We start from the raw sequence: 17,709 nt of genomic DNA on the forward strand, positions 1-17,709 counted from the left end.
ACCCAGTAGAGGTCCTATAGGCTGTCATATTGTTTAAAACATCTATTTTCACATTCTGGTCTACTGTACCTGAACAGGTCTGACTTTCCCTTGTATTCGTCATTCATTCTGCTCATTCATGGTCTACAGTTGTTTTAGCATTTTTAGTTACATTGAAGATGACAAATGTTGAAGCTGACAGTAACATTTTTAATGAAGAAACAAGCAGTATTGGAGAAAGGTTTCCTAACGGTTTCCCAGTGCGAACTCCTCCTCCTGTCCCGGGCTGCTTCCTATGTTCTCTGTGTGTTTTGAATGGCCGCGTTCGGGACAGTTACATATGAAACTGGGTCACAGGTGGGGGCGTTGCCACTTCAATTATTAAAATGAGGTCTCTCTCTCCGCCAATGGCATAATGTCTGCAGTTGGGACAGGAGCTGCAGATTCCCAGCTTAGCAGAGCTAGTCAGTCTCACTGTGCTCATTCTTTGTTCCGCGTCGGTACATGAGCAGGGCTGCCCCGGTTGCCACCTTGTATTGCCCAGAGAACAGAATTTCTGCCAATTCTGTTTGTATATTTTTTACTTTTATTAATTATACTGGACATTTTCTACATTTTGAAGTATTACCTTTTGGTGTTAATGGACAAAATAATAATGAATTCCCAGTTTTATACAGTGGAGATGGACGTTGGTGTTTTTCCACTGAGGAATTTATCCATCTCTTTTCTGTCATCTGTGCTTGCAAAAGAGACAACTCCAGTCAGGCTTGACAATAGGTAAAATGTTTTCCTAGCTTTATTTATCAAACTTTTCATTAATTCATTCATTTTCAAAGACAATAGAATATGGCTATGCATTGAATGAATGGGACCGTGGCGGTTTGAATTGGATTTGAATGTACGGGGATGATGAGGATGTTTGTATGCTTTTATGTGGTGTGGTCTTGAGGCTCTGCCCTGCAGTATTGAGGGGTTCATAACGTGATGAGCTCTGCAGTGTTGAACTGTTCCGCATCGTGTTGACTATAAATCATTTAGAACCATAACATTATATAAACCTTGTAGCTAAAGCCCCACAACAATAACCTGATAGTTAAACCCCAACCTTGTAGCTAAAGCCCCACAACAATAACCTGATAGTTAAACCCCAACCTTGTAGCTAAAGCCCCACAACAATAACCTGATAGTTAAACCCCAACCTTGTAGCTAAAGCCCCACAACAATAACCTGATAGTTAAACCCCAACCTTGTAGCTAAAGCCCCACAACAATAACCTGATAGTTAAACCCCAACCTTGTAGCTAAAGCCCCACAACAATAACCTGATAGTTAAACCCCAACCTTGTAGCTAAAGCCCCACAACAATAACCTGATAGTTAAACCCCAACCTTGTAGCTAAAGCCCCACAACAATAACCTGATAGTTAAACCCCAACCTTGTAGCTAAAGCCCCACAACAATAACCTGATAGTTAAACCCCAACCTTGTAGCTAAAGCCCCACAACAATAACCTGATAGTTAAACCCCAACCTTGTAGCTAAAGCCCCACAACAATAACCTGATAGTTAAACCCCAACCTTGTAGCTAAAGCCCCACAACAATAACCTGATAGTTAAACCCCAACCTTGTAGCTAAAGCCCCACAACAATAACCTGATAGTTAAACCCCAACCTTGTAGCTAAAGCCTCACAACAATAACCTGATAGTTAAACCCCAACCTTGTAGCTAAAGCCCCACAACAATAACCTGATAGTTAAACCCCAACCTTGTAGCTAAAGCCCCACAACAATAACCTGATAGTTAAACCCCAACCTTGTAGCTAAAGCCCCACAACAATAACCTGATAGTTAAACCCCAACCTTGTAGCTAAAGCCCCACAACAATAACCTGATAGTTAAACCCCAACCTTGTAGCTAAAGCCCACAACAATAACCTGATAGTTAAACCCCAACCTTGTAGCTAAAGCCCCACAACAATAACCTGATAGTTAAACCCCAACCTTTAGCTAAAGCCCCACAACAATAACCTGATAGTTAAACCCCAACCTTGTAGCTAAAGCCTCACAACAATAACCTGATAGTTAAACCCCAACTTGTCAAATCTTCAGCAATAAAGTGATAGTTAATTCCTTCCGGTCCGTTTTAATGTCAGAACCCCAGTTGATATTAAACCCACCGGGTCAACATGTCCCCTTGATAGCTAATACCCACCGGGTCAACATCTGTCAGAACCCCAGTGATATCTAATACCCACCGGGTCAACATCTGTCAGAACCCCAGTGATATCTAATACCCACCGGGTCAACATCTGTCCCCAGTGATATCTAATACCCACCGGGTCAACATCTGTCCCCAGTGATATCTACTACCCACCGGGTCAACATCTGTCAGAACCCCAGTGATATCTAATACCCACCGGGTCAACATCTGTCAGAACCCCAGTGATATCTAATACCCACCGGGTCAACATCTGTCCCCAGTGATATCTAATACCCACCGGGTCAACATCTGCAAACCCCAGTGATATCTAATACCCACCGGGTCAACATCTGTCAAACCCCAGTGATATCTAATACCCACCGGGTCAACATCTGTCAGAACCCCAGTGATATCTAATATCCACCGGGTCACACATCTTCATTCAGTCCAGTGATTTAATACCCATGGTCAACATCTGTCAGAACCCCAGTGATATCTAATACCCACCGGGTCAACATCTGTCCCCAGTGATATCTAATACCCACCGGGTCAACATCTGTCAGAACCCCAGTGATATCTAATACCCACCGGGTCAACATCTGTCAGAACCCCAGTGATATCTAATACCCACCGGGTCAACATCTGTCAGAACCCCAGTGATATCTAATACCCACCGGGTCAACATCTGTCTCAACCCCAGTGATATCTAATACCCACCGGGTCAACATCTGTCAGAACCCCAGTGATATCTAATACCCACCGGGTCAACATCTGTCAGAACCCCAGTGATATCTACTACCCACCGGGTCAACATCTGTCAGAACCCCAGTGATATCTAATACCCACCGGGTCAACATCTGTCCCCAGTGATATCTACTACCCACCGGGTCAACATCTGTCAGAACCCCAGTGATATCTAATACCTACCGGGTCAACATCTGTCAGAACCCCAGTGATATCTAATACCTACCGGGTCAACATCTGTCAGAACCCCAGTGATATCTAATATCCACCGGGTCAACATCTGTCCGAACCCCAGTGATATCTACTACCCACCGGGTCAACATCTGTCAGAACCCCAGTGATATCTAATACCCACCGGGTCAACATCTGTCTCAACCCCAGTGATATCTAATATCCACCGGGTCAACATCTGTCTCAACCCCAGTGATATCTAATACCCACCGGGTCAACATCTGTCAGAACCCCAGTGATATCTAATACCCACCGGGTCAACATCTGTCAGAACCCCAGTGATATCTAATACCCACCGGGTCAACATCTGTCAGAACCCCAGTGATATCTACTACCCACCGGGTCAACATCTGTCAGAACCCCAGTGATATCTAATACCCACCGGGTCAACATCTGTCAGAACCCCAGTGATATCTAATACCCACCGGGTCAACATCTGTCAGAACCCCAGTGATATCTAATACCCACCGGGTCAACATCTGTCAGAACCCCAGTGATATCTACTACCCACCGGGTCAACATCTGTCAGAACCCCAGTGATATCTAATACCCACCGGGTCAACATCTGTCAGAACCCCAGTGATATCTAATACCCACCGGGTCAACATCTGTCAGAACCCCAGTGATATCTAATACCCACCGGGTCAACATCTGTCAGAACCCCAGTGATATCTACTACCCACCGGGTCAACATCTGTCAGAACCCCAGTGATATCTAATACCCACCGGGTCAACATCTGTCAGAACCCCAGTGATATCTAATACCCACCGGGTCAACATCTGTCAGAACCCCAGTGATATCTAATACCCACCGGGTCAACATCTGTCTCAACCCCAGTGATATCTAATACCCACCGGGTCAACATCTGTCAGAACCCCAGTGATATCTAATACCCACCGGGTCAACATCTGTCCCCAGTGATATCTAATACCCACCGGGTCAACATCTGTCAGAACCCCAGTGATATCTAATACCCACCGGGTCAACATCTGTCAGAACCCCAGTGATATCTAATACCCACCGGGTCAACATCTGTCTCAACCCCAGTGATATCTAATACCCACCGGGTCAACATCTGTCAGAACCCCAGTGATATCTAATACCCACCGGGTCAACATCTGTCCCCAGTGATATCTAATATCCACCGGGTCAACATCTGTCAGAACCCCAGTGATATCTAATACGCACCGGGTCAACATCTGTCCCCAGTGATATCTACTACCCACCGGGTCAACATCTGTCAGAACCCCAGTGATATCTAACACCTACCGGGTCAACATCTGTCAGAACCCCAGTGATATCTAATACCCACCGGGTCAACATCTGTCAGAACCCCAGTGATATCTAATACCCACCGGGTCAACATCTGTCCCCAGTGATATCTACTACCCACCGGGTCAACATCTGTCAGAACCCCAGTGATATCTAATACCCACCGGGTCAACATCTGTCCCCAGTGATATCTAATACCCACCGGGTCAACATCTGTCAGAACCCCAGTGATATCTAATACCCTCCGGGTCAACATCTGTCTCAACCCCAGTGATATCTAATATCCACCGGGTCAACATCTGTCAGAACCCCAGTGATATCTAACCCACCGGGTCCACCGGGTCAACATCTGTCAGAACCCCAGTGATATCTAATACCCACCGGGTCAACATCTGTCAGAACCCCAGTGATATCTAATACCCACCGGGTCAACATCTGTCAGAACCCCAGTGATATCTAATACCTACCGGGTCAACATCTGTCAGAACCCCAGTGATATCTAATACCCACCGGGTCAACATCTGTCAGAACCCCAGTGATATCTAATATCCACCGGGTCAACATCTGTCAGAACCCCAGTGATATCTAATACCCACCGGGTCAACATCTGTCCCCAGTGATATCTAATACCCACCGGGTCAACATCTGTCAGAACCCCAGTGATATCTAATACCCCAGTGATATCCCACCGGGTCAACATCTGTCAGAACCCCAGTGATATCTAATACCCACCGGGTCAACATCTGTCAGAACCCCAGTGATATCTAATACCCACCGGGTCAACATCTGTCCCCAGTGTATCCACCGGGTCAACATCTGTCAGAACCCCAGTGATATCTAATACCCACCGGGTCAACATCTGTCAGAACCCCAGTGATATCTAATACCCACCGGGTCAACATCTGTCAGAACCCCAGTGATATCTACTACCCACCGGGTCAACATCTGTCAGAACCCCAGTGATATCTAATACCCACCGGGTCAACATCTGTCAGAACCCCAGTGATATCTAATACCCACCGGGTCAACATCTGTCCCCAGTGATATCTACTACCCACCGGGTCAACATCTGTCAGAACCCCAGTGATATCTAATACCCACAGGTCAATCGTCAACATCTGTCAGAACCCCAGTGATATCTCTACCCACCGGGTCAACATCTGTCAGAACCCCAGTGATATCTAACCGGGTCAACATCTGTCCACACCGGGTCAACATCTGTCCCCAGGTCAACATCTGACAGAACCCCAGTGATATCTAATACCCACCGGGTCAACATCTGTCAGAACCCCAGTGATATCTAACACCCACCGGGTCAACATCTGTCAGAACCCCAGTGATATCTAATACCCACCGGGTCAACATCTGTCTCAACCCCAGTGATATCTAATACCCACCGGGTCAACATCTGTCCCCAGTGATATCTAATACCCACCGGGTCAACATCTGTCAGAACCCCAGTGATATCTAACACCCACCGGGTCAACATCTGTCAGAACCCCAGTGATATCCTTACAGGCGATGCATCATAATGTTTGAATTAATCTGTTTGTGTTTCAGCTCTTCTGGTGCCAGCTTGGTGGCCATCGACAATAAAATCGAACAAGCAATGGTAAGTTCATATCCTCATTGTTAATATGTATATAATCAAATCGACATGACTCAAAGGTGAAATGTAAAAGTCAACTTCATTTAAACGGCGTAGGACCGGTGTTCAGAGTACTGGGCTCTAATTAAAGGAACATCTGACTGTTCTGGGAGACGTAGGACCGGTGTTCAGAGTACTGGGCTCTAATTAAAGGAACATCTGACTGTTCTGGGAGACGTAGGACCGGCGTTCAGAGTACTGGGCTCTAATTAAAGGAACATCTGACTGTTCTGGGAGACGTAGGACCGGCGTTCAGAGTACTGGGCTCTAATTAAAGGAACATCTGACTGTTCTGGGAGACATAAGGACCTGTTTGTGTTCAGAGTACTGGGCTCTAATTAAAGGAACATCTGACTGTTCTGGGAGACGTAGGACCGGTGTTCAGAGTACTGGGCTCTAATTAAAGGAACATCTGACTGTTCTGGGAGACGTAGGACCGGCGTTCAGAGTACTGGGCTCTAATTAAAGGAACATCTCACTGTTCTGGGAGACGTAGGACCGGCGTTCAGAGTACTGGGCTCTAATTAAAGGAACATCTGACTGTTCTGGGAGACGTAGGACCGGCGTTCAGAGTACTGGGCTCTAATTAAAGGAACATCTGACTGTTCTGGGAGACGTAGGACCGGTGTTCAGAGTACTGGGCTCTAATTAAAGGAACATCTCACTGTTCTGGGAGACGTAGGACCGACGTTCAGAGTACTGGGCTCTAATTAAAGGAACATCTGACTGTTCTGGGAGACGTAGGACCGGTGTTCAGAGTACTGGGCTCTAATTAAAGGAACATCTGACTGTTCTGGGAGACGTAGGACCGGTGTTCAGAGTACTGGGCTCTAATTAAAGGAACATCTGACTGTTCTGGGAGAAGGACCGGTGTTCAGAGTACTGGGCTCTAATTAAAGGAACATCTGACTGTTCTGGGAGACGAGGACCGGTGTTCAGAGTACTGGGCTCTAATTAAAGGAACATCTGACTGTTCTGGGAGACGTAGGACCGGTGTTCAGAGTACTGGGCTCTAATTAAAGGAACATCTGACTGTTCTGGGAGACGTAGGACCGGTGTTCAGAGTACTGGGCTCTAATTAAAGGAACATCTGACTGTTCTGGGAGACGTAGGACCGGCGTTCAGAGTACTGGGCTCTAATTAAAGGAACATCTGACTGTTCTGGGAGACGTAGGACCGGCGTTCAGAGTACTGGGCTCTAATTAAAGGAACATCTGACTGTTCTGGGAGACGTAGGACCGGCGTTCAGAGTACTGGGCTCTAATTAAAGGAACATCTGACTGTTCTGGGAGACGTAGGACCGGCGTTCAGAGTACTGGGCTCTAATTAAAGGAACATCTGACTGTTCTGGGAGACGTAGGACCGGCGTTCAGAGTACTGGGCTCTAATTAAAGGAACATCTGACTGTTCTGGGAGACGTAGGACCGGTGTTCAGAGTACTGGGCTCTAATTAAAGGAACATCTGACTGTTCTGGGAGACGTAGGACCGGTGTTCAGAGTACTGGGCTCTAATTAAAGGAACATCTGACTGTTCTGGGAGACGTAAAGGACCGGTGTTCAGAGTACTGGGCTCTAATTAAAGGAACATCTGACTGTTCTGGGAGACGTAGGACCGGCGTTCAGAGTACTGGGCTCTAATTAAAGGAACATCTGACTGTTCTGGGAGACGTAGGACCGGCGTTCAGAGTACTGGGCTCTAATTAAAGGAACATCTGACTGTTCTGGGAGACGTAGGACCGGCGTTCAGAGTACTGGGCTCTAATTAAAGGAACATCTCACTGTTCTGGGAGACGAGGACCGGCGTTCAGAGTACTGGGCTCTAATTAAAGGAACATCTGACTGTTCTGGGAGACGTAGGACCGGTGTTCAGAGTACTGGGCTCTAATTAAAGGAACATCTGACTGTTCTGGGAGAAGGACCGGTGTTCAGAGTACTGGGCTCTAATTAAAGGAACATCTGACTGTTCTGGGAGACGTAGGACCGGTGTTCAGAGTACTGGGCTCTAATTAAAGGAACATCTGACTGTTCTGGGAGTAGGACCGGCGTTCAGAGTACTGGGCTCTAATTAAAGGAACATCTGACTGTTCTGGGAGACGTAGGACCGGCGTTCAGAGTACTGGGCTCTAATTAAAGGAACATCTGACTGTTCTGGGAGACGTAGGACCGGCGTTCAGAGTACTGGGCTCTAATTAAAGGAACATCTGACTGTTCTGGGAGACGTAGGACCGGTGTTCAGAGTACTGGGCTCTAATTAAAGGAACATCTGACTGTTCTGGGAGACGTAGGACCGGTGTTCAGAGTACTGGGCTCTAATTAAAGGAACATCTGACTGTTCTGGGAGACGTAGGACCGGCGTTCAGAGTACTGGGCTCTAATTCCATGCTAGGTAAAGCTCCGCCTTATCTCAGTTCACTGGTCACGATGGCAACACCCATCCGTAGCACACGCTCCAGCAGGTGTATCTCACTGATCATCCCTAAAGCCAACACCTCATTTGGCCGCCTTTCGTTCCAGTACTCTGCTGCCTGTGACTGGAATGAACTGCAAAAATCGCTGAAGTTGGAGACTTTTATCTCCCTCACCAACTTCAAACATCAGCTATCCGAGCAGCTAACCGATCGCTGCAGCTGTACATAGTCTATTGGTAAATAGCCCACCCATTTTCACCTACCTCATCCCCATACTGTTTTTATACTGTTTTTTTTATTTTATTTATTTACTTTTCTGCTCTTTTGCATACCAATATCTCTACCTGTACATGACCATCTGATCATTTATCACTCCAGTGTTAATCTGCAAAATTGTAATTATTCGCCTACCTCCTCATGCCTTTTGCACACATTGTATATAGACTGCCCATTTTTTTTCTACTGTGTTATTGACTTGTTAATTGTTTACTCCATGTGTAACTCTGTGTTGTCTGTTCACATTGCTATGCTTTATCTTGGCCAGGTCGCAGTTGCAAATGAGAACTTGTTCTCAACTAGCCTACCTGGTTAAATAAAGGTGAAATAAAAAAATAAAAAATAAAAATAATTAAAGGAACATCTGACTGTTCTGGGAGAGAGAGAACCGTTGGATACTTTGGTACAGTAAAAACACTTGGATTGAATGACTGCAACCGTCTGTATGTTCTGTGATCCGGTGGCTTTTCGGTTCTGTCTGTTCCGTCAGGTGTTGCTAGGCAAGCCGGGGGTCTGCTCTCAGATGCCCCGGTATAAATAACTGGTCTGTTAGCTCCTCCCTCCCAATGCAGAACATTTTGTTCTCTGGCTTGTCAGTTAGAAGGCGGGAACTGAATGTACCACTAATTAACTGCTATGGGACAGCTAACACAAACACAGTGAGTTCCTAAAGGACAGCTAACACAATACACACACAGTGAGCTCCTAAAGGACAGCTAACACACAGTGAGCTCCTAAAGGACAGCTAACACACAGTGAGCTCCTAAAGGACAGCTAACACACAGTGAGCTCCTAAAGGACAGGTAACACAACACACAGTGAGCTCCTAAAGGACAGCTAACACAATATACACAGTGAGCTCCTAAAGGACAGGTAACACAACACACAGTGAGCTCCTAAAGGACAGCTAACACAGCACACAGTGAGCTCCTAAAGGACAGCTAACACAACACACAGTGAGCTCCTAAAGGACAGATAACACAACACACAGTGAGCTCCTAAAGGACAGCTAACACAACACACAGTGAGCTCCTAAAGGACAGCTAACACAACACACAGTGAGCTCCTAAAGGACAGCTAACACAACACACAGTGAGCTCCTAAAGGACAGCTAACACAACACACAGTGAGCTCCTAAAGGACAGCTAACACAACACACAGTGAGCTCCTAAAGGACAGCTAACACAACACACAGTGAGCTCCTAAAGGACAGCTAACACAACACACAGTGAGCTCCTAAAGGACAGCTAACACAACACACAGTGAGCTCTAAAGGACAGCTAACACAACACACAGTGAGCTCCTAAAGGACAGCTAACACAACACACAGTGAGCTCCTAAAGGACAGCTAACACAACACACAGTGAGCTCCTAAAGGACAGCTAACACAACACACAGTGAGCTCCTAAAGGACAGCTAACACAACACACAGTGAGCTCCTAAAGGACAGCTAACACAACACACAGTGAGCTCCTAAAGGACAGCTAACACAACACACAGTGAGCTCCTAAAGGACAGCTAACACAACACACAGTGAGCTCCTAAAGGACAGCTAACACAACACACAGTGAGCTCCTAAAGGACAGCTAACACAACACACAGTGAGCTCCTAAAGGACAGCTAACACACAGTGAGCTCCTAAAGGACAGCTAACACACACAGTGAGCTCCTAAAGGACAGCTAACACACACAGTGAGCTCCTAAAGGACAGCTAACACAACACACAGTGAGCTCCTAAAGGACAGCTAACACAACACACAGTGAGCTCCTAAAGGACAGCTAACACACAGTGAGCTCCTAAAGGACAGCTAACACACAGTGAGCTCCTAAAGGACAGCTAACACAACACACAGTGAGCTCCTAAAGGACAGCTAACACACACAGTGAGCTCCTAAAGGACAGCTAACACAACACACAGTGAGCTCCTAAAGGACAGCACAGTGACTAAAGGACAACACACAGTGAGCTCCTAAAGGACAGCTAACACAACACACAGTGAGCTCCTAAAGGACAGCTAACACAACACACAGTGAGCTCCTAAAGGACAGCTAACACAACACACAGTGAGCTCCTAAAGGACAGCTAACACAACACACAGTGAGCTCCTAAAGGACAGCTAACACAACACACAGTGAGCTCCTAAAGGACAGCTAACTCATACAGTTAGAACTTCAGACTTCAATGCTACCAAATACTAATTGAGTGTATGTAAATGTCTGCCCCACTGGGAATGTGATGAAAGAAATAAAAGCTGAAATAAATCATTCTCTCTACTATTATTCTGACATTTAACATTCTTAAAATAAAGTGGTGATCCTAACTGACCTAAAACAGGGAATTTTTACTGGGATTAAATGTCAGGAATTGTGAAAAATGGAGTTTAAATGTATTTGGCTAAGGTGTATGTAACCTTCCAACATCAACTGTACATTTCTCTCCCTTTATCTCTCTCTCCTTCCCTCCGTCCCTTCCTCCCTCTCTCTCTCTCCTTCCCTTCCTCCCTTTCTCTCTCCTTCCCTCTGTCCCTTCCTCCCTTTCTCTCTCCTTCCCTCTGTCCCTTCCTCCCTTTCTCTCTCCTTCCCTCTGTCCCTTCCTCCCTTTCTCTCTCCTTCCCTCTGTCCCTTCCTCCCTTTCTCTCTCCTTCCCTCTGTCCCTTCCTCCCTTTCTCTCTCCTTCCCTCCGTCCCTTCCTCCCTTTCTCTCTCCTTCCCTCCGTCCCTTCCTCCCTCTCCTCCGTCCCTTCCTCCTTTCTCTCTCTCTCCCTCCTCCCCTTCTCCTTCCTCCCTTCCTCCCTTTCTCCTTCCCTTCCCTTCCTCCCTTTCTCTCTCCTTCCCTCCGTCCCTTCCTCCCTTTCTCTCTCCTTCCCTTCCCTTCCCCTTTCTCTCTCCTTCCCTCTGTCCCTTCCTCCCTTTCTCTCTCCTTCCCTCCGTCCCTTCCTCCCTTTCTCTCTCCTTCCCTCCGTCCCTTCCTCCCTTTTCTCTCCTTCCCTCCTTCCCTTCCTCCCCCTTCCCTCCGTCCCTTCCTCCCTTCTCTCCTTCCCTTCCTCCCTCTCTCTCTCCCCTTCCCTTCCCCCTTCCTCTCTCTCTCTCCTTCCCTTCCTCCCTTTCTCTCTCCTTCCCTCTGTCCCTTCCTCCCTTTCTCTCCTTCCCTCCTCCCCTCTGTCCTTCCTCCCTTTCTCTCTCCTTCCCTCCGTCCCTTCCTCCCTTTCTCTCTCCTTCCCTCCGTCCCTTCCTCCCTTTCTCTCTCCTTCCCTCCGTCCCTTCCTCCCTTTCTCTCTCCTTCCCTCCGTCCCTTCCTCCCTTTCTCTCTCCTTCCCTCCGTCCCTTCCTCCTTTCTCTCTCCTTCCCTCCGTCCCTTCCTCCCTTTCTCTCTCCTTCCCTCCTTCCCTTCCTCCCTTTCTCTCTCCTTCCCTTCCCTTCCTCCTTTTCTCTCTCCTTCCTCCCCCTCCGTCCCTTCCTCCCTTTCTCTCTCCTTCCCTTCCTCCCTTTCTCTCTCCTTCCCTTCCTCCCTTTCTCTCTCCTTCCCTTCCTCCCTTTCTCTCTCCTTCCCTTCCCTCCTCCCCCTCCCTTTCTCTCTCCTTCCCTCCGTCCCTTCCTCCCTTTCTCTCTCCTTCCCTCCGTCCCTTTCTCTCTCCTTCCCTTCCTCCTTCCTCCCTTTCTCTCTCCTTCCCTCCGTTCCTTTCTCTCTCCTTCCCTTCCTCCCTTTCTCTCTCCTTCCCTCCGTCCCTTCCTCCCTTTCTCTCTCCTTCCCTTCCTCCCTTTCTCTCTCTCTCCCTCCATCCCTTCCTCCCTTCCTCTCTCCTTCCCTCCGTCCCTTCCTCTCTCCTTCCCTTCCTCCCTTTCTCTCTCCTTCCCTCCGTCCCTTCCTCCCTTTCTCTCTCCTTCCCTTCCTCCCTTTCTCTCTCCGTCCCTTCCTCTCTCTCCATCTTCCCCCTTCCATCTCTCTCTCAGGACCTGGTAAAGAGCCACCTGATGTATGCTGTGAGAGAAGAGGTAGATGTGTTGAAGGAACAGATTAAGGAGCTGGTAGAGAGGAACTCCCAGTTGGAGCAGGAGAACAGCCTCCTGAAAACCCTGGCCAGCCCAGAGCAGATGGCTCAGTTCCAGGCTCAGGTCCAGCCCAGCTCTGGCTCCCCGACAGCGACAGGCTCCTCTAACCCCCAGCCTCAGCCCCTGCCGTCCTCACAGAGCTCTGGGACCTCTACATAGCCCCCTTCCTCGGAGAGACGTACGCAGGAGGGAGGAGAACCTTTACTCTACTGCGAACTGACCTCATGCAAAGAGAAGAACCACTATGGCTCAATCAAGGAGAGACTGCTACAAAAATAAAAACCATGTTTTGCACATTTATTTAACTGACCAAAGACAATGATGGACACTTGTGTGTCAGGTGTTCTCTTCGCTTGGAATGCTTCAGACGATCGCCATGGAGACCAGGGAGGTGAATGGAACAGATGGACAGTTGTCATGGAGATGAAACAGACAACAACCCACAACTGGTACACTGTCTTCAGATCTCTACAGTGACTGTTGAATTGTGTGCCGTTGCTGCCATTTCTTTACATTTTCATTTTGTTGGATTATTACCTAGCTGTGAATTGAATCAAAGAACAAGAAATGATGTGCATTATCTGTAGGGGCCATTAAAGAAAGAGAAAACAAGACCCCATCTGGTAGGGTGGAACATACAGTGCATTATCTGTAGGGGCCATTAAAGAAAGAGAAAACAAGACCCCATCTGGTAGGGTGGAACATACAGTGCATTTGGAAATAAATTCAGACCACTTTAGTTTTTCCAAATTTTGTTGCATTTACAGTCCATTCTAAAAATTGATGAAATTGTTTTTTTCCCACATCAATCACCTCAATCTACCCCGTAATGACTAAACAAAAACAGTTTTTTTTGTCATTTTAGGAAATGTATTAAATATAAAAAACGGAAATATCACATTTACATAAGTATTCAGACCCTTTACTCAGTACTTTGTTGAAGCACCTCTGCCAGCGATTACATCCTCGAGTCTTCTTGGGTATGATGCTACAAGCTTGGTACACCTGTATTTGGGGAGTTTCTCCCATTCTTCTCTGTAGATCCTCTCAAGCTCTGTCAGGTTGGATGGGGAGAGTTGCTGCACAGCTATTTTCAGGTCTCTACAGAGATGTTAGATCGGGTTCAAGTCCGGGCTCTGGCTGGACCACTCAAGGACATTCAGAGACTTCCTGAAGCCACTCCTGCATTGTCTTGGCTGTGTGCTTAGGTTGTTGTCCTGTTGAAAGGTGAACCTTCACCCCAGTCTGAGGTCCTGAGCGCTCTGGAGCAGGTTTTCATCAAGGATCTCATTGTACGTTGCTCCGTTCATCTTTTCCTCGATCCTGACTAGTCTCCCAGTCCCTGCTGCTGAAAAACATCCCCACATCATGATGCTGCCACCACCATGCTTCACCGTAGGGATGGTGCCAGGTTTCCTCCAGACATGATGGTTGGCATTCAGACCAAAGAGTTCAATCTTGGTTTCCTCAGACCATAGAATCTTGCTCCTCATGTTCTGAGAGTCTTTAGGTGCCTTTTGGCAAACTCCAAGTGGGCTGTGCCTTTTACTGAGGAGTGGCTTCCATCTGGCCACTCTACCAGAAAGGCCTGATTGGTGGAGGGCTGCAAAGATGGTTGTCCTTCTGGAAGGTTCTCCCATCTCCACAGAGGAGCTCTGTCAGAGTGACCATCGGGTTCTTGGTCACCTCCCTGACCAAGGCACTTCTCCCCCGACTGCTCAGTTTGGCCGGGCGGCCAGCTCTAGGAAGACTGTTGGTGGTTCCAAACTTCTTCCATTTAAGAATGATGGAGGCCTCTGTGTTCTTGGGGACCTTCAATGCTGCAGAATGATGGAGGCCTCTGTGTTCTTGGGGACCTTCAATGCTGCAGAATGATGGAGGCCACTGTGTTCTTGGGGACCTTCAATGCTGCAGAATGATGGAGGCCACTGTGTTCTTGGGGACCTTCAATGCTGCAGAATGATGGAGGCCACTGTGTTCTTGGGGACCTTCAATGCTGCAGAATGATGGAGGCCTCTGTGTTCTTGGGGACCTTCAATGCTGCAGAATGATGGAGGCCTCTGTTCTTGGGGACCTTCAATGCTGCAGAATGATGGAGGCCTCTGTGTTCTTGGGGACCTTCAATGCTGCAGAATGATGGAGGCCTCTGTGTTCTTGGGGACCTTCAATGCTGCAGAAATGTTTTGGTACTCTTCCTCAGATCTGTGCCTCAACACGATCCTATCTCGGAGCTCTATGGACAATTCCTTCGACCTCATGGCTTGGTTTTTGCTCTGACATACACTGTCAACTGTGGGCTGTTATATAGACAGGTGTGTGCCTTTCCAAATCATGTCCAATCAATTGAATTTACCACAGATGGACTCCAATCAAGTTGTGTAAACTTCTCAAGGATGATCAATGGAAACAGGATGCACCAGAGCTCAATTTCGTGTCTCATAGCAAATGGGTCTGAATACTTATGTAAATAAGGTATTTCTGTTTTTGTTTTATAAATTTGCTAAAATTTCAAAAACCTGTTTTCGCATTGTCATTATGGGGTATTGTGTGTAGCTTGAGGATTTTAAAATTCTATTTAATCCATTTTAGGATAAGGCTGTAACAACAAAATGTGAAAAAATTTGAGGGGTCTGAATACTTTCAGAATGCACTGCAATAGAAGAAACACTATTCTCACAGCGGTCTATTCCATATGAGGGGTGATGTGGTGTAACAGAACTTTAGAAGAAGCAGTGATCGCCTCAATGTCACCCTCTCTCCTCCTCTCTCGTCTCTTCTCCTCCTCTCCTCTCCCCTCTCTCCTCTCCTCCTCTCTTCTCCTCCCTCAGACGTAATGATGGAGATGTTGCCCCTCCTCTCTCCCTCTCTCTCCTCTCCACTCCTCCTCTCTCCTCTCTTCTCCTCCCTCAGACGTAATGATGGAGATGTTGCCTCTCGTCTCTTCTCCTCCTCTCTCCTCTCCCCTCTTCCTCTCTCCTCCTCCTCTCTTCCTCTCTCCTCTCTTCTCCTCCCTCAGACGTGAGGAAATGGAAATGTTTTGGGAAAGGGGGCTGATGAGAGTTTCAGTGTTTTTGGGATAGGGCTGTTTCTAGGTTTGTTCCAGATACCAATTCAACCTATGTTCAGCAAACAGCCTGTTTTCCTCAGGCTGGACTGTGATGTTACTGCTCAGAGCGGGAAGAGAATAGCCACTCCAGACTCTATACAGACTGTGTCTAACCCTCACACTGACAGCCCCTTGTACTGCACTGTATATGATTGACCTGTGCAGAAGATGTTCACTTGCTCAAATCATTTAAACTATTGGACAATTTGAATAAATAAATAAATATATATTATAAGGAAATAAAAGCTAGTTTAATAAAGAAGTGCTCTGTACATTGACCCGGGATATAAGGAAATAAAAGCTAGTTTTTTAAGGGTAATGTGTAGAAGTACCAGTCAAGTTTGGACTCACCTACTCAGTCCAGGGTTTTTATTTGTACTATTTGTCACAACACAACTGATTGGCTAAAATGCATTAAGAAGGAAAGAAATATCACAAAAGTGCTCAGCATATGTGGGAACTCCTTCAAGACTGGTGGGAAAGCATTCCAGGTGAAGCCGGGTTGAGAGAATGCCAAGAGTGTGCAAAGCTGTCATCAAGGCAAAGGGGTAGAAAATAGTAAAAATAAAGAAAAATCCTTGAATGAGTAGGTGTGTTCACACTTTAGACTGGTACTGTATGTCAGAAAGGCCTGATTGGTGGAGTGCTGCAGAGATGGTAGTCTCTGTTTTACTCTACTCCTCTCATCCTTGAATGAGTAGGTGTGTTCACACTGTAGACTGGTACTGTATGTCAGGACAATGTTTCTCATCCCACAACAAATGTGACGTTACAATTGCACTTGGACTTAAATAAAATGGAAAAACTCAATTGAAATGTTAGTCGCGTGTGATTTTAGTGAAGTGTTAGGTGGTAGAGTGGAGCAGCATTAACCCTATCTCAGGTTAATGGCATACAGATTTCTAACCCAGAGAGCTCTTTGACAACATACAGGGGGAATGGCTGAGACGACAGAATGACATATTACATTATTATATGTTAGTTCGGTGGTGAGAAACGTGTAAATATTGTGGTCTCTGGTTGGTCATACCTGGCGCTTTGTCTTGTTTCATGCCTGTTGTCATAACCCCATAGACCATAAAGTTCCTGAAAGTGAAAAGTGTTCCATCCTACAAGACAACACACGCTCATAGAACCAGACGGTGAAAGACCAGGTTCCATCCTATAAGACAACACACTCTCACAGAACCAGACGGTGAAAGACCAGGTTCCATCCTATAAGACAACACACTCTCACAGAACCAGACGGTGAAAGACCAGGTTCCATCCTATAAGACAACACACTCTCACAGAACCAGACGGTGAAAGACCAGGTTCCATCCTATAAGACAACACACTCTCACAGAACCAGACGGTGAAAGACCAGGTTCCATCCTATAAGACAACACACTCTCCCAGAACCAGACGGTGAAAGACAAGGTTCCATCTTACAAGACAACACGCTCACAGAACCAGACGGTGAAAGACCAGGTTCCATCCTATAAGACAACACGCTCACAGAACCAGACGGTGAAAGACCAGGTTCCATCCTATAAGACAACACACTCTCACAGAACCAGACGGTGAAAGACGAGGTTCCATCCTATAAGACATTACATTACATTTACATTTAAGTCATTTAGCAGACGCTCTTATCCAGAGCGACTTACAAATTGGTGCGTTCACCTTAAGACATCCAGTGGAACAGCCACTTTACAATAGTGCATCTAAATATTTTAAGGGGGGTGAGAAGGATTACTTTATCCTATCCTAGGTATTCCTGAAAGAGGTGGGGTTTCAGGTGTCTCCGGAAGGTGGTGA

The 17,709-nt window shown here is 46.9% G+C and overlaps 1 protein-coding gene across 1 annotated transcript; it reads left to right on the top strand.

The window, feature by feature from the left end:
- Positions 1–19: 19 nt before the first annotated feature.
- LOC135570957 (TSC22 domain family protein 1-like) lies at positions 20–16,725 on the top strand. Its single transcript, XM_065016775.1, has 3 exons — positions 20–756; positions 5,984–6,035; positions 12,705–16,725. The coding sequence occupies exons 1-3, from the start codon at positions 620–622 to the stop codon at positions 12,960–12,962; spliced, it is 447 nt and encodes a 148-aa protein (XP_064872847.1). The 5' UTR covers positions 20–619; the 3' UTR covers positions 12,963–16,725.
- Positions 16,726–17,709: the final 984 nt, after the last annotated feature.

The sequence above is a fragment of the Oncorhynchus nerka genome, unplaced genomic scaffold, assembly GCF_034236695.1.
Source record: "Oncorhynchus nerka isolate Pitt River unplaced genomic scaffold, Oner_Uvic_2.0 unplaced_scaffold_874, whole genome shotgun sequence".
Classification (NCBI taxonomy): Eukaryota; Metazoa; Chordata; class Actinopteri; order Salmoniformes; family Salmonidae; genus Oncorhynchus; species Oncorhynchus nerka.